The 23,230-nt window shown below is 39.9% G+C and overlaps 1 protein-coding gene across 1 annotated transcript in view; it reads left to right on the top strand.

The window, feature by feature from the left end:
• LOC132390822 (uncharacterized) overlaps window positions 1-23,230 on the top strand; it is a 258,761-nt gene that overhangs the window by 117,437 nt on the left and 118,094 nt on the right. Inside the window, exons 7-8 of the mRNA XM_059963366.1 lie at window positions 498-577; window positions 22,362-22,508. Coding sequence (XP_059819349.1) covers window positions 498-577; window positions 22,362-22,508 — 227 coding nt within the window. The remainder of the gene's footprint in view (window positions 1-497; window positions 578-22,361; window positions 22,509-23,230) is intronic.

Genomic DNA, 23,230 nt, shown 5'->3' with positions numbered 1-23,230 from the left:
TTTTCATCAAGTTAACAATTATGAAGAATTTGAAGGTATCGATAATTCTCTTGAACATTACTTCATGGAGGAAGGCAGTGATAGCAGAACATTATCTGCACTAATTTTGTTCATTTACAGTCAATCAAAAGAACATAACAGCATACACTGGATGAATTACTCCATTGATAATTATTAGGAATTAATACACTGTTTTATAGTACTGTTAGTGTTCTAATTTGTTCTACATTTCATTTTAATACATAATTTAATACTCAGTTAAATGTGAATTTGTCTTTTCTGTACCTCTTTAACTATTTCAGCATCCAATATGCATATTTTAAAAAAATCCACCTATTAATATTACAATCATAATCAGTTCCAATGATTAATCATACTTAAAATAGTGCTTAATAAAAATGTGTATGCAACATATATATTTTGAGTATGATTTTTAAGCATATTGAATTTAAATTTTTGATTTAAAATATAACTTAATTTTCACACTGCTAATTTAGTTTCAGGATAAAAAGATTGTTGGTGTATCTGGAACAAATGCACGGAGACATCCTGCACTGGAAAATAGACTGAATGAGAGGTAATTTCTATTATATGGTGTTAAATGAAAGTCAAAATTGAGTTTATTGTTATATGCACAAGTATCTATATATGCAGGTGCACCGAAAAACTTGCTGCAGCATCACAGGCAGATAGCATCAGATACACAACATTCCCAAGAAAAACATAGGTTGAGCACAAATTATGCACAAATTCTACAGGAAAGTACACAATAAAAGCAAAACAAAAACAAAATCCATTCTCGTGCAAAATGGTTTTAGTGTTGCTATACCCAGATAGTGATTAGGACTGTGCAGGTTCATTCAAGAGCCAAGTGGTTGAAGCAAGTGTTCTATACCTAACCCGTCCCCTTCCATCTGGCAGAAGCGGCCCTCACACACAACACTTGTTCTTTTGCTCCTCACACTCTTTTCAAACACCAGGTGTAGTGATGGGCACCCAAATAGGCCTCCTTATTTGTTAGCAAAGTGATACAGACCATGTTCCAAGCTTTTTCTGGAAATACTCCCCAACTCTTTTTGTGCTACATCAATGACTGCATTGGTGCTGAATTGAGCTCATCAATTTCATCAACTTTGGCTCCAACTTCCACCTTAAATTCATTTGGTCTATCTCTGACACCTCTTTCCTCTTTCTAGATCTCTCTGTCTCCATCTCTGGAGACAGATTGTTGACTGATATGTTTTGTAAATCTACGGACTCTAACAGATATCTAGATTACACCTCTTCCCATCCTGTTACTTCAAAAAATGCCGTTCTCTTTTCTTAGTTCCTCCATCTCCACCGTATCTCTACTTTCTTAGAAGCTGTGTACAGATTCAGCATGTCATCTAAAACTTTGGCAAACTTCTATAGATGCACAGTGGAGAGTAACCTGACTGGTTGCACCACAGCCTGGTATGAAAACACCAATGCTCAGGAACCAAAATATCTACAAGAAGTAGTGGATACAGTTCAGTTGAACACTGAGCAGATTTACAAGGAGCACTACCACAAGAGGGTCATCAAGGACCTCCATCATCTAGGCTATGCTCTCTTTTCGCTATGACCATGAGGTAGTATTTACACGAGCCACACCACCAGGTTCAGAAATGGTTAATACCCTACAACCATTGGACTTCTGAACTGGCATGGATAACTTCACTCACCTCACTGCTGAAATGACTCCATTATCTATAGACTCTCTTTCAAAGGACTCTACAACTCGTGTACCCCAGTATTATTTTTTCTTTTTTTAAGATTATTTTTGCACGATTTTCCTTCTTTTGCACAAGGGTTTTTTTTTGTAAGTCTTTATGTTTTCATTAGAATTCTATAAACTCTATTGTATTTCTTTATTTTCCTGTAACTGACTGCAAAACAATGAATCACAAGGTGACATGTATGTACTTTGCTAATAAATTTATTTGGTACATGGTGTTATGAACCCCGTAACTGGGTCACTTACCAGCAAAGATAGAGAGGTCCGTTGAAGTCTGATGATACTATTTTTAACAGTAATTATTAGTAAAAATACACAAAAATAATATCAATGCAAATATACAGATAATATACGTCGTCAATACTAAATCTAAAAGTACGGGTATAATAATAATCAATCAGAAATAAGCTCTATTGTTGTCTAGGGGATAATGTATTGTTCGATGGAAATATAAAAGTCACTCAGTTCATGCAGGCTGCAGCCTTTGGGGACCGCTGGGTTTGCAATGGTTGGAGAGAGAGAGAGATTTCTGAGAAACTTGCCAGCTTTCCTTTTATGATTTCGATCCGTCGGAGTCTCGTTGGTGTGGCTGTTCACTTGTGGCCTTTCCTTTAGCTAAGCTGTTCTTCCATGATGAGCTGCCAACCCAGGCAAGGGAGGACGCACACACAAGCCCTCACCGGCGTTCGCTATAAAACGCTGTCACTGGATTTCCAGCGTTTCTCGGTTGTTCCCCAGACCCTCTTTTATCCTTACTCATGGGGTCTCAGATGTCAATCAGGTTGGGATGATGCAATCCCTCAACCAGCCCACTCTGGTCGTCCCCTGGGGGGTTTCAATGAATAGTACAGTACTCAATACACAATTCCGTCTCCAAGAGACAATAGCTGTTATCAGTGGTTTTGTTTCGCTTACACATTCCAAACCTTGTGGATTCTCTCTCATTTCCTGGGTCCCAGACCTGAATTAATGGCGATCTTGCGATTCTCAAAGAGGAGGGGGTGACTTTGAACCCTTCGGCCCCTCAGAGTTGGGGCACATTCATAACAATGGAGCTTAGAAAAATAGAGGGCCATGGGTAAGCCTAATAATTTCTAAGGTAGGGACATGTTCAGCATAACTTTGTGGGCTGAAGGGCCTGTATTGTACTGTGGGTTTTCTATGTTTCTATGACTTTTGATGTCAAACTTCAAATTGTCTGTTATGTTAATTCTTTATCCAACTTACATGTTTGATACCCCTGTCCTTCAATGAAGTTCAGCCGGACTTGAGAAGCATCATATTATATTTTAGCTGCATAACTTACATCCTTCCAGATTCAATAAAAGTTCAACAGTTTCAGATCTTAACCATATGTTTATGTACACTAGTTGCTGGGGACACTGTTATTGCCATTTACATGACGATGAAGAATTCTTCCAATCAGACGCAGAAAGAGGAATAATCAGAAAAAAAATAGATTGAGAGAGCTGGAAATAAGAGTCAAAGAGAAAAGTAAGAAAGTAACTTAAAAAGTAAATGCTAGTAAGTCTTCAAGAAGAATTTACAATATTCAAGATTGACTTTAAAAAAACAGAATATTTCTTTATGGGCAGAATAAATTATTAGAATTGCACTGATCATTGCCATTCTGTAAAAAGTTTATTCATAAAATTAAGTAACAAATCTAACCTTTTGTTTCAGTGTTATTAGTTATTCAAATTCAAAGGCAAAGGGGACAAGGTATCAATAAAAGCAAAGACCATGGAGCTGTTATCATATTCCAGCAAAATATGGGCCACTGTTTTATTACAACCCAAATTTTTATATAGTTAGAAATAAACAAAAATAGATTTGCCACATTTTCCCTCCAAAATAGCCACAAAGATTGGTGTAACTCACAGTATTCTATTATTTTGGTCATATATTTATTAATAAAAGGAATCATTGTAGTTTGCAGAGATCAAATCCTGAACAAGTTGACCAGTCTACTAGTAGTTTGTCTCCCTTCTTTTGCCATGATTGTCAAGCAAAGTTTCATCATGGAATTAACTACGTTGTCTGCATGGCAAGATATTGCAAAATGCCAGGGGTTTCCTCAGCAAATCTTCCTGATTTATATATTAATCAGTCTCAAGATGCAAATAAGATGCTAAAACAGAAAAAAATTGATGATATGGGAACACATAGAAAGGAATATGAAAAGGCCAGCCAATTACTCTGCAATTGTAAAAAGACTGAAATCACTTTCAGGGAGATTCCCGACCAATCTGAAGATATATCAGTAATAAATAGATTGCATCCCTCAACCACTGAAAGGTCTTTAAGGTCCTTTGATGATGATGATCAAATTAGTGCCAGAGATAACAAACATGAAATTAATAAAACACTAGAGTTCAGTGCAGATTTCCAAGAGCATGGTGCATCAACATTTCCAACTACAACAGGAGAAGATCAACGTGAGAAAATGAAGCAAGAGAACACTTCATCTTTTCATGAAGATGAAAGAATATTTCAAAAGAGTCAAAATGGTGAGGCACCAACAGGCTGCAACCTAAAGACTTCCTCCAATGAGAATTTCTTAACACATATAACCAAAACAGGACATTTATCAATAAAACTTTGTCAAGGTCAACAAGTCCATTTAGCGTTGCTTAAGCCAGTTGATCTCCAAGAATGTTTTAGTTCTACTTTTGAATATCAGCAAATAGTGCAGAACTTTCACTTGAGTGTTATAGGTCATCACATAGATCTAAAAGCTTCAGGAAAAGTGGAAGGAGAAATTTGGAAACTGGGAAAAGCCACAGTAAAAAGGCAAGCCAACTTTAAAATGGAGCGATCCAAGACAGGAAGAACATTTAGTTTGAAATTCCAGCCTGAAGACAAAGTAAGAACTATTTCTTTTTGCCATCATTTAATAGTGTTATTTCCTGATTATACAATAAGTTAATGTTCTAGTTGTGTTTTAGTTGTATTAGTTATCATAAGTTCCTGGTTCACTTCTGTTTGAAAAAAAAAGTTAACAAGGAGAGCAGTTGTGGAACCAATGTGACAAAATATACAGAGTCCCAAATTTTATAAATATAGAAATATAAATTCTTTGCAGCAGGGTATTAACATTATATATGAAGTGTGAAAATGTTTCCTATGTGGCTCCAACACTGTAATGTTCCTTTGCATATTAGGCCCAAGTCCTGAAACACTTATTGCCCCATAAGGCTTTTCCACTGCTCCTTTTGCAAAGGTGAAATGAGTAGAAAAAATAGGACGTAACTTATAGATTACAAGTTGTTAATCATCAAAGAGAGGGGTTTGAGGAAAGGGGGGAGAGTTGAGTTAATAGTTGGAGAATCAAGACATCAAATTGAGGTTGGGGCATTGGAATATCCATAATTGTTTGCTGAAATTGTGGTCAGTGTGGGATTTGGTTTAGTTGAGATGTGGTGGTGATGACTGAGACCAGCAGCAAGGAAAAGACTGTTATCTTGTAAGGACACCTACTTAAGCAGCCATTGCCCAGACACCATGGGCTTGGTCCTGCTCAGGCAGATCACCCACTGTAGTCCTACTTCTGCATGCAGCTTAGCAAAGTTAGACTGCACCTTTCACAGCCGTACCTAGTCTGTAAATTTGAGTCAAGTGTCACCTGGATGTCCATAGTGTTTCATTATATGCTGTTGAGGACGTCTCAGCACCACAAGGCACCAGCATTTCATAGAACAGAAAACCAGGAGCAAGACTGCACACATAAATATTCCAGGGCTCATTGGAATTTCTGGATAATAGAGTGCAAACACCAGCATGTTTTATTTTATTGTTGCAGTCATAATCAGCTGCAATTGCGGCTGTCAAAAAAAAAAGAAAAATAAGAAAGTCCCAGAGAAAGTCCATACAGAATAGACATAGAAAAAACTGCTAGTGCATTTGGGATTTCAGATATGTGCATGGACTGCAGAAGCTAGTGTGGCTCTCCAAAAATCAAAGAAGACAAAGGATGATTTGATAAAATTTTAAAATCAGTATGAGTCTAGCCACAGGAAATAAAGAAAAAAGACTTCTCAGTGTTGGTGAGTGAAGAGCCAGACACAGATTTAAAATGGTTGATAGAAGAGCCAGGAGCCAGGGGTGTCCTAATGAGAAATCTTTTTATATGGTGGATAGTAATGATTTGGAAATTGGTGTTGCCTGTGTGCCCTGTAGTGTCTCTAGACCCTCCTCATAGCCATACTGCCAGCTAGTTTTGTGTCTTGTGAAAACACAGACATTTGAACACTGTGTAGCCTGGATATTGAATTTATGGATATTGACTGTGAACAGTGTGGAATCCCAATCTAAAACATACCTGCGTATTCCAACTCTATCTGTTGATAAATCCTCAGCCTATGTTAGTATATTCCCAATAACACACATTCTAATTTTGGATGGCATCTTATTGAAGTCCAATACAGCAACTAGTTCTTCCTTATCTAGTTTGCGTGTTATAATTGCCAATAAAATGTGTCAACCAGGATTCACTTTTCATAAATTCATGTGAATTCTGCCTAGTCTTCTTAGTGGTCTTTTACCACTTCCATAACAAAAGACTCCAGAATGTTTCCTTCTGTAAATGACTGATTAACTGACCTAAAGTTCTATGCTCTCTCTCTGTCGTTTGAAATTACAATGCTTCTCTGCAATCCTTGAGACATGTTCTAAAATTTAGGAGGTTCCATGGAGAAGGTGGAAAACTAAATACTGGCATAGTGTTGATGGGCTGTGTAGCCTGGATTTCATGCTGCCATCATTCTATAATTTTTGTACAAAAATTCACTTCTGCATGTAGAATTATAATACTATATTGCAAAACTGAAATTTTGCAGTGTAGGGCCAGAAAACGTGGAAAATGTGTTTTTTTGCCTTCAATCATAGAGATACAGTACCATGCAAAAGTCTTAGGCATATGTAAAAAATTCTCTAAAGTGAAGATGCTTTCAAAAATAATGTTTCTAAATATCAAAAAAAAATAAAACAGCATCAATTCTCTTCGGTATACTGCTGTGCAGTTTTATTTAAAAAATAAAATCAGCTGGTAGGTTGCTCCAAGCATTTTGGAGAACTTGCCACAGTTCTTCTGCAGACTTTGGCTGTCTCGCTTGCTTCTGTCTCTCCAGGTAATCCCAGACAGCCCCGGTGATGTTGAGATCAGGTTTCTATGGAGGCCACACCATCTTCTGCAGAACTCCTTGTTCTTCTTTTCATTGAAGATAGTTCCTTATTACCTCAGCCATGTGTTTGGGGCCATTGTCCAGCTGCAGTATGATGATCAGACAAGATATTTATTTGATGGATGAGAATCTGTCTGTATTTCTCAGTATTGATGATTCCATTAATTCTGACCAGATGACCGATTCCATTTGCAGAAATGCAGCCCCAAACCTGCAGGAAACATCTGTTGTGCTTCACTGATGGCTGCAGCCACTTATCCATATGGCTTTCTCCAGTTCTTCTACGAACAAACTTCCTCCTGTTTGAGCCAAAAAATTCAAATTTTGGCTTGTCAGTCCGGAGCCATTGCTGCCATGCTCAGCCCCAAGCCCTTGTGCTTTAGAGTGTTAATCAGTCTCTTGGCTTTGCTTTCACTTTGGAGGAATGGCTTTTTAGCAGCAACTCATCCATGAAGACCACTTCTGACAAGAGTTCTCCAGTCTGTAGAGGGGTGTACCTGGGTTCCAGTGGTTTCTGGGAGTTCAGCACTAACAGCAATGCTGGACTTCCAAATTAGAAGGAGTGATGTCAGTTTGATGTATCTCTTGTGTGCTGCACTCAGTTTCCATGGCCGACCATTGTGTTTCTGGTCCTCAACCATGCCTGTTTATTTGTGCTTCTTCAGAAGAACTTGGACTGCACATCTTGAAACTCTTGTCTGCCGGAAATTTTCTACTTAGGAGAGACCTTGGCGATGCAGAATGACTATGATGTGTCTTGTTGCTATGCTCACTCTTGACATGTTGTAAGAATTGATGATTTGGGGATTAAACTGTCACATCAGCCACATCCTCATAGTCTGGTTGTCCTTTGCCCAGTTTGATTCCTTCTGCACCCATTTCTGTTTCAGTTAATCAGTTTGGTTCATTCAACTCATTATGTCATCGATCATTAGCACCTGTTTGTTATCTTTGTTTCATCAAGCACTGGGCTATGCACCTGCAAAGTAAACAAGTTTTTATTTGAAAAGTGGCCTATTACTTAATATATTATTTTCTCTAACAGAAAGTTAAAGATGTTGTCCCTTGGACAACGTTGGTGGTGTGGAGAGGGGAGACTTGCAGCATGGGCATCTGCTGGTCTCCCATACAACCCTGCCAAGGCCTGCACCCTGGAAACTTTCCAAGGTGTAGATCCATGGTCTCTCGAGACTAACGGATGCCTATTTAACAAAATACAAACATTTCCGTGTAGCATTTAATTTTTTGGAAAGTGAATGCTTAGAAATCTAAAATTTCTGGTACACTAATGCAGAAGACAAAATATAAACATCTAAAGCAAAATTTATCTGAAGATCTAGGGTGCCTAAGATTTTTGCTTAGTAATACAGATTTTTTTCTTTCATTTTAGCTACAACAATTGTGAAAACCAGTATAAATCTGTGCTTTCTACTGCCAATAATCTGACTTTCTATAACATAGAAACACAGAAAACACAGAAAATCTACAGCACAATACAGACCCTTCAGCCCAAAAAGCTGTGCTGAACGTGTACTTAGTTTAGAAATTACCTCGGGTTACCCATAGCCCTTTATTCTAAGCTCCATGTACCGATCCAGGAGTCTCCTAAAAGACCCTATCATATCTGCCTCCACCATCGTCACCAGCAGTCCATTCCACGCACTCACCACTCTCTGTGTAAAAAAACTTACCCCTGTCTCCTCTGTACCCACTTCCAAGCACCTTAAAACTGTGCCCCCTTGTGCTAGCCATTCTAGCCCTAGGAGAAAGCTTCTGGCTACAGTATTTACACGATCAATTCCTCTCATCTTACACACCTCTATCAGGTCACCCTTCATCCTCCATCGCTCCAAGGAAAAAGGCCGAGATCACTGAACCTATTCTCATAAGGCATGCTCCCCAATCCAGGCAACATCCTTTTAAATCTCCTCTGCACCCTTTCCATGGTTTCCACATCCTTCCTATAGTGAGGCAACCAGAACTGAGCACAGTACTCCAAGTGGGGTCTGACCAGGGTCCTATATAGCTGCAACATTACCTATTGGCTCCTAAGTTCAATCCCACAATTGATGAAGGCCAATGCACATTCTTAACCACAGAGTCAACCTGCATAGAAGCTTTGAGTGTCTTATGGACTCGGACCCCAAGATCCCTCTGATCCTCCACACTGCCAAGAGTCTTACCTTTAATACTATATTCTGCCATCATATTTAACCTACCAAAATGAACCACCTCACTCCTATCTGGGTTGAACTCCATCTGCCACTTCTCAGTCCAGTTTTGCATCCTATCAATGTCCCGCTGTAACCTCTGATAGCCGTCCACACTATCAATAACACCCCCAACCATTGTGTCATCAGCAAATTTACTAACCCATCCCTCTACTTCCTCATCCAGGTTATTTATAAGAGCAGGGGTCTCAGAACAGATCTCTGAGCCACACAACTGGTGACTGGCCTCCATGCAGAATATAACCTGTCTACAACCACTCTTTGCCTTCTGTGGGCAAGCCAGTTCTGGATCCACAAAGCAATGTCCCCTTGGATCCCATGCCTCCTTACTTTCTCAATAAGCCTTGCATGGGGTACCATGCTGAAATCCATATACACTACATCTACTGCTCTTCCTTCATCAACGTGTTTAGTCACATTCTCAAAAAATTCAATCAGGCTTGTAAGGCACGACCTGCCTTTCACAAAGCCGTGCTTACTATTCCTAATCATATTATGCCTCTCTATATGTTCATAAATCCTGCCTCTCAGGATCTTCTCCATCAACTTACCAACCAGTGAAGTAAGACTCACTGGTCTATAATTTCCTGGGCTATCTCTACTCCCTTTCTTGAATAAGGGAACAACATCCGCAACCCTTCAATCCTCTGGAACCTCTCCCGATCCATTGATGATGCAAAGATAATCGCCAGAGGCTCAGCAATCTCCTCCCCCACCTTCCACAGTAGCCTGGGGTACATCTCGTCTGGTCCCAGTGACTTATCCAACTTGATGCTTTCAAAAAGCTCCAGCACATCCTCTTTCTTAATATTTACATTCTATAGCTTTTCAGTCCACTGTAAGTCATCCCTACAAATGCTAAAATCCTTTTCCGCAGTGAATACTGAATACTCATTAAGTATCTCTGCTATCTCCTCTGGTTCCTACACATTTTTCCACTGTCACACTGGATTGGTCCTGTTCTCTCATTTGATTCACTTGATTGGTCCTGTTCTGTCTTATATTCTTGCTCTTCACATAGAATGCCTTGGGGTTTTCCTTAATCCTATCTGCCATAATATTGTAGATTGTTCTCTATTCAAAGATGCATGATCAACATTAATTGCCAAAATACACTAGGATCAGAATTGTTGGACTTGTATTGTAAGCATGATCAACAATTATAATTCCAGTGAAATACTGAATTAGTCACTGTCTCACTGATACAGTAATTACTGTATCAAGGTCAGAGGAGTTTTACATTCACAATAATACATGGGTCAGTAATTTCTATGGTAAAGCACCTTCAAAAGGAATTTGTTATACCATTTACAGAATGTATTCTTTTTTTCATTTGATGGTGGTGGTTATATTTATGTATCCATATAATTTTTGCATTATTGGCTGCAGAGGCAAAAGTCACCAAACATCAGAGGAATGTGAATACTACTTTGGATACCGATGATATTGTCACAAGATATGTCAGGAAGGAATACGTCCTGGAGATGCCACAGATAAAAGAAGCAAAGAATAAGAAACAGTTGAGCGAACAGATAGAATGGCATAGGTAAGCATGCCTTTTCCTTTGGGAGGCATTTTATGTGTTTTATTGTGAAGTATTGGTGAGGAAGATAAATAATAGCTCTAAGCTCAGGGTAATGTCCTAGACCAAACTATCATTAGTTCTTTCACCAGTCGACTTGCCACCTTAATAAATTTAGAAACAGAGAAATTTGCTGCTGGTTGAAGTCCATCTGTATCCTAAATACTGAAGAGGTCAGAGGCATAAAACATGGAAACAGGCATTTGTCTATCTTATTCCGTGCCTACATTCCAGCACCTATTTCCGTCAATCAGTTACAATAATCATACTTTATTCTCCCACAGTCTCATTAACTCTCCCTATAGTCTGCCACTCACCTGTGCTGGAAACAATTTACAGTGGCCAATTAGCCTATTACTGACATGCCTTTGGGATGTGAAAGGAAATGGGGCACCCAGAGGAAACCTATGTGGCCATATTGAGAATTCCACATAAATAGCACCAAAGGCCATGAACTCAGCTAGACTAATTTGGCAGGGAGTTGCAAACTGGAGTGATAGGACTGAGGACAGGGCGATTGGTATACAAGACAATGCAGTGTGTCATGTGACTGTGCAGAAGGACAGACAGATGATAGGACAAAATTGCAGTTAGTGGAATGAGTTCAAGTGTGACATAGGGGTAAAATTGTAAAGGGTGATGAGTGCAACCTTGAAGGTGTTATATTTGAATATATGTGCTGCACAGAATAAGGTAGATGATCTTGTAGTGCAGTTTGAGATTGGCATGTATGATGTGAGCTTACTGAGTGGTGGCTGAAAGAAGTTCCTAGTTCATAAGTTAACAACCATGAATATATATTTTATCAAAGGACAGGCAGGTAGGCAGAGGGGGTGGGGTGGCACTATTGATGAAAAATGAAATCAAGTCTTTAGAGAAAGATAACATTAGATCAGAAGATGTAGAATCCTTATCAGTAGAGTTAAGAAACTGCAAGGATAACAAAGCCCCGATGGGAGTTACACTGAACGGTATCCAGGATGTGGGATACAAATTACAGCAGCAGAGAGAAAAGGCATGTAAAAAAGGAAATATTATGGTCATCATGGGAGGGGTACGAGGTTGGTGATTGATCCCAAGAGAGGTAATTTGTAAAATGCCAATGAGATGGCATTTTAGAGCAGCTCATGGCTGAGTCTACTAGAGGAAAGGCAATTCTGAACTGGGTGTTATGTAATGAGCTAGATTTGATTTGCAAGCAGGTTATCATGACATGATAGAGTTCACCCTGCAGCTTGAGAGGGAGAAGATGAAGTCTAATGTGTCAGTATTACAACTGATTAAAGGGAATTACAGAGGCATGGGAGAAGAGAGGGCCAAAATTGATTGGAAGGAACACTAACAGGGACGTTGGCAGAACCAGCAATGGCTGGAGTTTCTGGGGTCAATTCGGAAGGTGCAGGATAGATACATCCCAAAGATTAAGTATTCTAAAGGGAGGATGAAGCAATTGTGGCTGACAAGTGAAGTCAAAGACAGCATAAAAACAAAAGAGAGGGCATATAATATAGGCTAGCTGGTGGTGCAGTGACATCAGCGCCGGACTCCGGAGCAAAGGTTCCTGAGTTCAAACCCAGTCGTGCTGGGTTGAGTGTCGAGCTCGCAACTCGGCCTTGTAAAAAAATAACCAACTACACTGTGAGAAGGACGCGGGGGACAACTCACAGAACCTTTCCTCCAAGACAACCACTTGAAAGATAGTGGTCGCCGAGGCTCTGTGAGAGTATGGCACAAAAAAAACCATAAACAAATAGTGGGAAACTTTTAAAAACCAACAGAAGGCAACTAAAAAAAGCAACAAGGAGAGAAAAGGTGAAATATGAAAGTAAGATAGCCAATAACATCAAAGAGGCTACACAAGGTTTTTTTTCAGATGTATAAAGAGTAAAAGAAGGGTGAGAGTGGATATTGGACCACTGGAAAATGTCACTGGAGAGGTAATAAAGGGGGGCAAAGAAATAGCAGACAAACTTAATAAGTTTTCACTGTGGAAGACACTAGCAGTAAGCAGAAATGTGAGTGTGTTGGGGGCAGAAGTGAGTGCATTTCCTATTGCTAAGGTGAAGATGCTTGGGAAGCTGGAGGTAGGCAAGTCACATGGAGCAGATGGACTACACCCCAGGGTTCTGAAAGGGGTAGCTGAAGAGTTTGTGGAGGCATTGGTAATAACCTTTCAAAAATCACAAGGTTCTGGAGGTCTGGAAAATTGCAAATGTCACTTGATTCTTTAAGAAGTGAGGAGGCAGAAGAAGGGAAATTATAGGCCAGTTAGCCTGACCTCAGTGGTCAGGAAGATATTGAAGTCCACTATTAAGGATGAGGTTTTAAGGTACTTGATAAAATGTTAAAATATGCCAAAGTCAACATGGTTTCCTTAAGTGAAAATCTCCCCTGACAGATCTGTTGGAATTCCTTGAGGAAATAACAGACAGGATAGAAAAAGGAGAGTCAGTAGATGTTGTTCATTTGGATTTTCAGAAGGTCTTTGACCAGGTGACGCACATGAGGCTGCTTAGCAAGATCAGAACCCATGATATTACAGGAAAGATAACAGCATGGATAGAAGATTGGCGGGCTGGCAGGAAGCAAAGAATGGGAATAAAGGGGGCCTATTCTGGTTGGCTGCTGGTGACGAGTGGTGTTCCACAGGGGTCAGGGTTGGGACTGCTTCTTTTTACATTATATGTCATTGCTTTGATGTTGTTGAAATTGATAGATTTGTGGCCAAATTTGTGGACGATACAAAGATAGGCAGGTGGGCAGGGACTGTTGAGGAGGCAGGGAGTCTGCAGAAGGACTTAGATTTGAAGAGTGGGCAAAGGAGTGACAGATGGAATATAGTGTACTGAAGTGTATGGTCATACACTTTGGTAGAAGGAATAAAGGCATAGACTATTTTCTAATTTTTCTCAAATACTGCAGATCTGGAAGTTGATCTCCCTGGATATAAAAGCCTCTAGACCTATGTCAGTTCATGATTAAACTTGGAAAAGAAAGATACTAATGTCTTAGAGGGGTTGAGTTGAAGTAGAACTTATAACAAAATATACAAAACAAAAGCTCAGAGAAAAGGGAATCTAGTAGAGTCACAAAACTGTCCCAGTGGTCCACTGAGGTCTCAAAATCTCTTCCTGTCTTGGTAGGACACAAAATATTTTTAAAACAAATTTGTTAAATAAAATGTAATTTTTCCAAAGAGATAAGTATAATGTTTTTGAATAGAAACATAAAATGCTGGGACAGTGGGTGAGGCAGCATTTGTGGAGAGTTAATATTTCAGATTAATAGCTTGCTCAATTTCTTCCTATGACTCGAATGCACTGCCTGAGTCAGTGGTGGAGGCAGATACACTAGTGAAGTTTGAGAAACTACTAGACAGGCATATGGAGGAATTTAAGGTGCAGGGATATATGGAAGGCAGATTTTAAGGGTCGGCAAAACATTGTGGGCCGAAGGGCTTGTACAGTGCTGTACTATTCTATGTTCTATGACTCCTGGAGGAAGCTGCCTGTATGTGACCACTCTCTCATTCTCAATTGCTTCTGCTGGAGCCTAGGGTCATGAGCAAGGTTTAATCAATACAATTTGTGGATTGGACTTTGCAGATCATCTTATATGTGTTTCTGGTGTCTCCTTTTATTATTGCGATTTTGATCAGGGTGGACTGTCTCTGTGGCCTGCAATCAATGAACAATGCAGTGCTAAATCGAACCAAACAGAACTAAACTGAACATTCCCAAATTATTTCAATGACTCTGTGGCTTGAAGTTTTATATTCTGTGTCTTTGTTTTTTTCCATTAGTGCAATTTGTTCTTTTGTTTTGCTTGTTGAATGTTTGATTGTTTCCTTGAACAGGTTCCTTGATGTTTCTTTGTTTTATGGATGTCTGTGGGAAGATGAATCTCAGGGGTGTATACTGCATGCATAATTTGATAATAAGTGTACTTTGAATCTTTGTCTTTCTAGTACAAAGGGATCTATCTTGCTTTGTTCTCTTTGTACATTGCTGGAATAGAGGCTGTCAAGAAGATGGCTGACAAGTGTTGAAAATGAAGCAGTTGTGCAATGTTTTATGAATCATTGAGAAACTAGTCACCTCATTCACTATTCTCATGTGATTGACAGCAACACAATTATTATATCCACACGTTGAGTGTTCAGGTGGACCTTCTGTGCTTCTGTAAACAGTATTTCAGCTTATATAACCAACACTCAATGTAAGCACAATATCTATCCATTAGCATCATAGAGTAATAAAGCACAGAAACAGGCCTTTAGCCCAGTTCATTAATGATGTCCACTTCAGCTAGTCCCATTTGCTTATGTTTGGCTTATATTGTTCTAAACTTTTCCTATCCATGAACCTCTGCAAATGTCTTTTAAACATTGTCCCTTTTCCTACCACTTCTTCTGTTAGCTCATTTCACATACCCAAAAATCATTGTCTGAAAAACCTGTTCCTCAAGTCCCCTTTTAAATCACTCCCCTCTCGTCTTTAACTTAAACCCTCTTGTTTTGGAAAATTAGTGTGACAATCCACTGGATCTACATACCTGATGATTTTCTAAGGCCTCTGTAAGGTCACTCTTCAGCCTCCTTCTTTCCAGGGAAAATAGTCCCAATCTATCCTGGGGCTCATTATAACTCAAGCTCCCTGTCCTGGCAATATGCTAGAGAATTTTTTTTCAGCATCTTCTCAAGCTTAATAACACCCACCCCCCCCAACCCCCCAGCAGTGTGGTGACTGGAATTGCAGACAATACTTCAAATGAATTCTCACCAACATCCTGTACAACTGGAACGTGATATCCCAGCTCTTGTATTCATTGCCTTGTCTGATGAAAGCAAGCATACCACTTAATTATCCTGCACCACTACTTTCAGGGAACTATATACTTGTACCCCTCCCCAAGTCTCTCTGTTCTACAAAACTCCCCAGGACCCTGTCACTTACTGTGTATATCCTGCCTTGGTGTAACTACCCAAAAAAAAATCACTTCACACTTGTCTGCATTAAGTTCCATCTGTCATTCCTTTGTCCATATTCCCCAATGATTTATTCTTTTGAGGCTTTCTGCTACAACCTGACAGCAGTCTTCATACCAGAATAGATGCACTTCAGTGAAATAAAGCAATGCTGCTGAGACAGAGTATCACATAATTAAATTAAAAAACAAAACTTACTGACATGAGAAGAATAATTTAGTTTAGCACTAGGATAGCTTTTCTAACATCAGTAAATTCTGTTCCTTAAGTTAATTACATGATATCTTCCCTCAGCAGACTTGCTTCATCAGGGTCGGGCTTAGATTTAGCCAAGTACAACGTACAAATCAGCCTCCTCCACTCCACCTCCATTGACTCTACCTACACTTCCCTCTGCCTCTGGAAAGCACCCAGCATGATCAAGGACTTCTCCAATCATTCTCTTTTTTCCTGATCCTGTTGGGAAAAAGATGCAGAAGCTTGAGAGCATGTACCACCAAACTCCAACCAGTTTCTATCCTGCTCCTATCAGGCTCATAAACCAATCTGTCAATCTCCCAGTCCAGCCCATAGTTGTCAAAAAATAGTTGTTGCAGAGTTGTGAGATGTGGTAATACCTTCAAATTTCAAAGGATTAGGCTTTGAACCGGCTGTGTATACTATATAGATTCTGTCAAATCCTTATCTGCACCAAAGGTGAACAGTCAATCCTGTGCAGTACTACTCTGCTTTCTGATGACCATGTGCTACCAATTATGTCCCTTAGATCGTGATAATGAGTGGTGCTCTTGTGGGCGGAAGCAAGCAGAGCATTGATTGGAGCAGCTCCAGGCATGATTAATCTCTATCTGTGTCTTAGTAGAGCAGGAATCTGCTCCAACAACTGCTCCAGAAGTCTTGGTACACATTGCTACCAATGACATAAGTAGAAAAAGAGAGGAGGTCCTGAAGACAGAATTCAGGGAGTTGGGGAGGAAGCTGAAAAGCAGGACCTCCAGGGTAGTAATCTCAGGATTGCTGCCTGTGCCATGTGCTAATGAGTACAAGAATAGAATGATCAGGCATATTATTGCGTGGCAGTGAGACTGGTGTAGGGGGCAGGGCTCCGGGTTCCTAGATCTTTGCGGCCTCTTCTGGGGGAAGTATGACCTGTACAAAAGGATTGGACCAAAGAGGTCCAATATCTTAGCATGCAGGTGTAATACAGCTGTTGGGGGGGTTTAAACTAGGGGGATGGCAACCAGAGTGATAGAGCTGAGGAAGGGGAAAACATAAATAAATCAAAGATAGTGTACAACAGAGATGATATAAAGGACAGGCGGGAGATGAGGCATAATCACAGCCAGTGGGATGAGTTACAACAGAAAGCAACAAATACTGGACTGAAAGTGTTATATTTGAATGCATGTAGCTTAAGAAATAAAATGGATGATATTGAAATACAGCTACAAATTGGCAAATATGACATCTCTGAAACTTGGCTAAAGGATGGCTACCATTGGGAGCTGACCATCCAATGAACTATGGTGTATCAGAAAGATAGGTTAGTAGGCGGTGGGGGGGGGGTGGTGTGGCCCTGTTTATAAGAAATAATATTAAATCATTAGAAAGGGATGACATAGGATCAGAAAGAGTAGAGTCTCTATGGGTTGAGCTAAGAAATGGCAAGGGTAAAAGGACCTTAATGGCAATTGTGTACAGGCTCCCAAACAGCAGCCGGGATGTGGATTACAAATTACAGCAGGAGATAGAAAAGGCGTGTCAGAAGGGCAATGTCATGATAATTGTTGGGGATTTTAACATGAAAGTGGATTGAGAAAACCAGGTCATTACTGGATCTCAAGAGAGAGTATTTATAGAATGTCTAAGGGATGGCTTTTTAGAACAGCTTGTTGTTGAGCCCACTAGGTGATCGGCTCTGCTGGATTGGGTGCTGTGCAATGATCTGGAGGTGATAAGAAAGCTTAAGGTTAAAGAACTCTTGGGGAACAGTGATCACAATATGATCAAATTTACTTTGAAATTTGAGAAGGAGAAACTCATTTCCAATGTGTCAGTATTTCAGTGGAGTAAAGGAAATTATAATGGCATGAGAGGGGAACAGGCCAAAGTTGACTGGAAAGGGACACTAGCAGGAAGGACAGCAGAGCAGCAATGGCTGGAGTTTCTGTGAAAAATGAGGGAAGTGCAAGACAGATATATTGCAAATAAGAAATTTTCCAATGGAAGAAGGATACTACCATGGCTGACAAGTGAAGTCAGAGCCAAAGTAAAAGCAAAAGAGATGGCATACATGGAAGCCAAAGCTGGTGGGAAGATAGAGGATTGGGAAATTTTTTAAAAGCTTGCAGAAGGAAACTAAGAAAGTCATTAGGAAGGAAAAGATGAATTATGAAAGCAAGTTGGCGACTAATATCAAAGAAGATACTAAAAGTTATTTAAGTATATAAAGGATAAAAGAGAGTTGAGGGTAGATATAGGACCAATGGAAAATGATGCTGGAGATATTGTAATGAGAGATGCAGAGATAGCAGAGGAACTGAATGCGTATTTTGCATCAGTCTTCACAGTGGAAGACATCTGCAGTATACCAGACATTCACGAGTATCAGGGAAATGAAGTAGGTGCAGTGAAAATTACAACTAAGTAGGTGCTCAGGAAGCTTAATGCTCTGAATGTGGATAAATTTCCTGGACCTGATGGAATGCACCCTTGGGTTCTGAAGGAAGTAGCTGGAGAGATTGTGAAGGCATTAACAATGATCTTTCAAGAATCGATAGATCCTGGCATTGTACCGGATGACTGGAAAATTTCAAATGTTACTCGCTATTTAAGAAGAGTGGGAGGCAGCAGAAAGGAAACTATAGACCTGTTAGCCTGACGTCAGTGGTTGGGAAGTTGTTGGAATTGATTGTTAGGGATGAGATTATGGAGTACCTGGAGGCACATGAAAAGATAGGCCAAAGCCAGCATGGTTTCCTGAAAGGAAAATCCTGCCTGACTAACCTCCTGCAATTATTTGAGGAAATTACAAGCAGGGTAGACAAAGGAGATGCAGTAGATGTGGTGTACTTGGATGTTCAGAAGGCCTTTGACAAGGTGCTGCACACAAGGCTGCTTAGCAAGATAAGAGCCCATGGAATTACAGGGAAGTTACTAGCATGGGTGAAGCATTGACTGATTGGTAGGGACCAGGGTGGTAGATCAGCAAGTAGAAGGATTGAGGAGAGTGTAGTTGTTAGGTAAAGAAAGGAAGGATGGGCAGGGCCAAATTAATGAGCACCATGGGACTGATGAGCAGAAGTAATGTTATGCTAAGGCAGATGATTTTGTCTGAATTAGTCCACAGAACTAAAGAGTTTTAGCGGTTACAGAGACTTGGTTGAGAGAAATGTGGGGCTGGCATCTTAACATTCTAAAGATTTAGGTGTGTCAGACATAATAGCGAGGGATGTAATGTAGTTGGAAGGAGCTGTAGATGATCGAACCAGGGAAGGTGCCATAATAGACCTTGTATTGTGAGAAGTCAGGAAATCAGCTTCAGCTATTTATATCTTCGGTCAGGTGGAATGTCCTGTACAAGACCATTATGGACCAGTTTAATCCCAATCTGAGAAAATTCATCAGTATGGGGAAGTCTTATGAAGAAGCGCTTTCCAGCGACATGGGTACAGAGGAGATCTAGATCAAGAAAACAAGAACAGGTGTGTCCTTTGCAGCAAAAAGCTATTGAAACCCTGGTAAAAATGGGTCAACCAGTCAGTGAAAGTCAAGTTTCCAATGAGATGGGAGATGTTTTGTTCTAGATGGCAGAGGTCCACACTCAAATTCAGATACAGCTTAAAGAAATGTTGAAAGTGTTCAATTCAATCAGCCACTGATGCAACTAGAGCAGAAGGTTGAGTTGGAAAGTAAGTGCTTAAGTGCCACATTGAAGAAGTACCAGGCTGAAGATAAAGACAAATTGGAGAATTTGGCTCTGGGGAAATGTCAGGCAGAACTGAAGAAACTTAGAAGAAAGAGTCAGGCGTGCAGAAATTCCTAGAAGTATGGAGACAAGGAGATGCAGTATGCAGAGGAAATAAGCACAAAGCAAGACAGCTTTGGACAGCTTTGTTGGAAATGAATACACAATGGTGTTGAGTGAGAAATGTAGGAGGTATTCCTTTTTGGTGGAAAGGCAGTGCACAGTTACCAAGAATTTTATGGTGTAGCATAGCAGGTGCAAGGACATGATAGCACAAAAGCTTCCTGGTTGGTAGCAGACTCACAGCAATCCATCCATGATTCCTGATCATGCAACATCATTGGTGCAGCAGATATTCCTCTGGCAATGGAAGAATTCTTATCCCAGACAAGCCCCCATTATGTTACAACCTCAGTTCTCAGGAATTAACACAAAGGGGTCAGGCCACAACTGGAATTACAAACAAAGGATATTTATTAAATTAAAATTAAGGTAACGGGGAAAATAGTGATGTGTGCTGGCTGCAGAATGGGAGAGAGAGAGAGAATGGGAGTGGGGACGGCCTTGTTTTTAAGCAGTCCCAAGTGGCCTGAGGAACTGCAACACAGATTAAAGAGGAAACACAGAACAGAAAATGTACAGGAGATAACACGGGCCACATTTGGAGTATTGTATGCATCTTTGGTAATTACATTATCGGAGTGTGATTGATGCTTTGGAGAGAGTGTAGAAGAGGTTCATCAGGATATTGCCTGGATAAATGCACAAACTTGTATTGATTTCTCTGGAACACAGGAGAACCTTCCACAGGGGAACAGTACAGCATAGGAATAGGCCCTTCAGCCTATGATATCTGTGCCAAACATGATGCCACTTTAAATTGCACATGGTCTGTATCCATCAATTCTCTACCTGCTCATGCGCTTATCTAAATTTGTTTTAAACATTGCAATTGTATCTGTTCCACCACTTCTCCTGCCACGGCATTCCAGTCACCTATCACTATATGTTTAAAAACTTGCCACATACATTCCCTCCAAACTTTCCCCCTCTCCCTTTGAAGCTGTGCACTTTACTATTTGACATTTCTATCTACTCTCTTTATGCCTTCATAATTTTATATACATCAATAATCAAAAGACATGAAGGTTGTGAAGCCTGGTATCTTCTATCCTTAGCATTGCCTCTTTCATATATTTCAGGGAAAAACGGCAAATGATGAACTCAGTAATGCAGTACCTTAGCGAACAGATGCCCTTTAATGTGCTGGAGTTTTGATGAAAATTAGTGCATGTATTGTTCAGGATTAAGCAGTTAATCACCGTGAACTATGCATTATTAAAGGAAAGGAAGTGTCCCATATCAAAATTTCACAAATTAGATTGAATACAGCATATAACCTGTTTCAAGAACCACTGGTAGAGATTACCATATGATGCAGGTTTAGCATTTCTATTTAAGATGATTCACTTTCTAAACTTATGTTTCCAACTTGTTACGTACCCCATAATGGGTTAAAAGGACCAGCAGAAATGGAACACACCTGGAGTCTGAGTCTTCTGTTAAACACTATTTTATTAGTATCTATGTAATATAGTAACATAACCGGATAAACTAAAAAGGTTAGCAGAGTTTATGCATATATAAGTGTGTAAATATAAAACCCAGAAACATCTTCAAGCTTAGGTGGTAAATCCTACAGTCTTACGATGGTATAGGTATGAAGTCAGTTCAGTTCGTGATATTGAGTTGAGTAGATTGAGGAGAGAGAGACAGAGGTGATTTGCTTTCCAAGTAAGCCGATGCCGTCGATTCTTCCACGTTGTCCTCCGAAGCTCTGATGAAGTCACCGACTGTGACCCCACAAAAAGGACCGTCTTCACGCGGTGAAACTATCAACCCAGGCAAGGATTAAACACACTGATATCTTCCCACTGGTCACCCCATTTCCACACTGCGAGCAAAACCCACCCTTTCGTGGGCACACAAAGCTCATCCATTGTCTATTTCATCAGTGTCTCCTGTGTGTCTGTCTGGAAAGCCAGTTGACCTTGTATATATCCAAACATGCTGAACACCAGCTGTCCATCATATAGCTCCGCCCTGCCGTAACCATGGCAACTCACGGGCTGTTCGGTGCTCTCTCTCTGAATCAGCACGCACACTCTCTCTCTTTTTAAAGGAACAGTTCATATTGACTAAACCTTACGATCATGTCACAAACTGAAGGTTAGATAGGAGCTATAGGTCAAGGACATTAATCACCTATAAATCTCTTGGGGAAGTCAGGAGACGCCTCTTTATTCAGAGGGTGGCTAGAATGTGACCTTATTACCACAAAGAGCAGCTGAGGCAAACTAAGGCTTCAAGAAGAAGCTGGAGAAAAACATGAGACAGAAAGGAAAAAAAGGATATCTTAGCAAGTTTGACTGAAAAAAGTGAAAAGAGGCACTTATGTTGCATGAACTAAATAGTCTAATTTTATACTGTAAATATTGTATAATCAATAAGATGCCAAAAAATCAATATTTTCAATGTGTATGCAACTAAACTTCTTTCCAAGAATTACATTTTCCATGTTGTATTTTTCTGGTCTGATAAATGTCATTCATCACATCCAGTTTGATTCCATTTTTGTGCTTTCCACAACAGGCAGAAGCAATTGTTTACTGAGAGGATCAGGACCATTTATAGCCGACCAAAAGATACTGAAATGAAGGCACGGCATAAAGTTCTGCTCAAAAAGAGACTCCAGCATGAAACTGAGAGAAAAACAAAAACTGCATTGCATCAACAAATGTAAGTAAATTACTTTCATCTTACTCAACTTTCTTTTTAAAAATGTTTCCTTATGTGGGCTACATTGTTTGGTTGAGAGATTATGCACTTCTTGACCACTGTCAATATCACTCTTCAGCTCAACAAGCATGGAGAGTGGCTTGAATTCTCTGTCACATAAGCTCTCACAAAAACTGTTAGCTCCTTGTCAGACTTCTGGTCTTGTCAGAAGTCACCTAAAAACAAAGAAATGTGGGCTGAGAGCATGAGAGTTAAGGTAGGTTGTGGTGTCAACCTAGGATAAATTAATCCAACATATGCATTGCAGGGATGGATGCTAAGATTATAGGAGAGGCCCTGAGTCCTTAACTACATTAAGGTAATATGGCTAGAAGATGGACAGTTGACAATGAAACTACAGTGGATTTTGGTTAATTGGGCCATTGGTTAACTGGTAGCCACTTATCTGGGACAACTCTTAAAGGACAAAGAATAATTGAGCGAATAACCAGGATTCACTTCATTTATTTGGGGCACAATGGTACCTTATTGGGACAGAAGACTGTACACAGTGCTGATAGCTGCTTCTAAGAAGAAGCTCCAAGAAATACTATGTAGAGTTGTCGAAGAAAGTGCAAAGAGAGGATTGACCATCAACTGCAAGAAGACCAAATATATGGTTCTCATGAAGAAAAAAGAAATAAAACTCTGGTTAGGCCACATCTGAAGTACTACATACAGTT

This window comes from Hypanus sabinus, chromosome 3, assembly GCF_030144855.1.
Source record: "Hypanus sabinus isolate sHypSab1 chromosome 3, sHypSab1.hap1, whole genome shotgun sequence".
Taxonomy (NCBI): Eukaryota; Metazoa; Chordata; class Chondrichthyes; order Myliobatiformes; family Dasyatidae; genus Hypanus; species Hypanus sabinus.
Note: the sequence above shows the minus strand (reverse complement) of the source record. Positions and strands in the feature narration are given on the sequence as shown.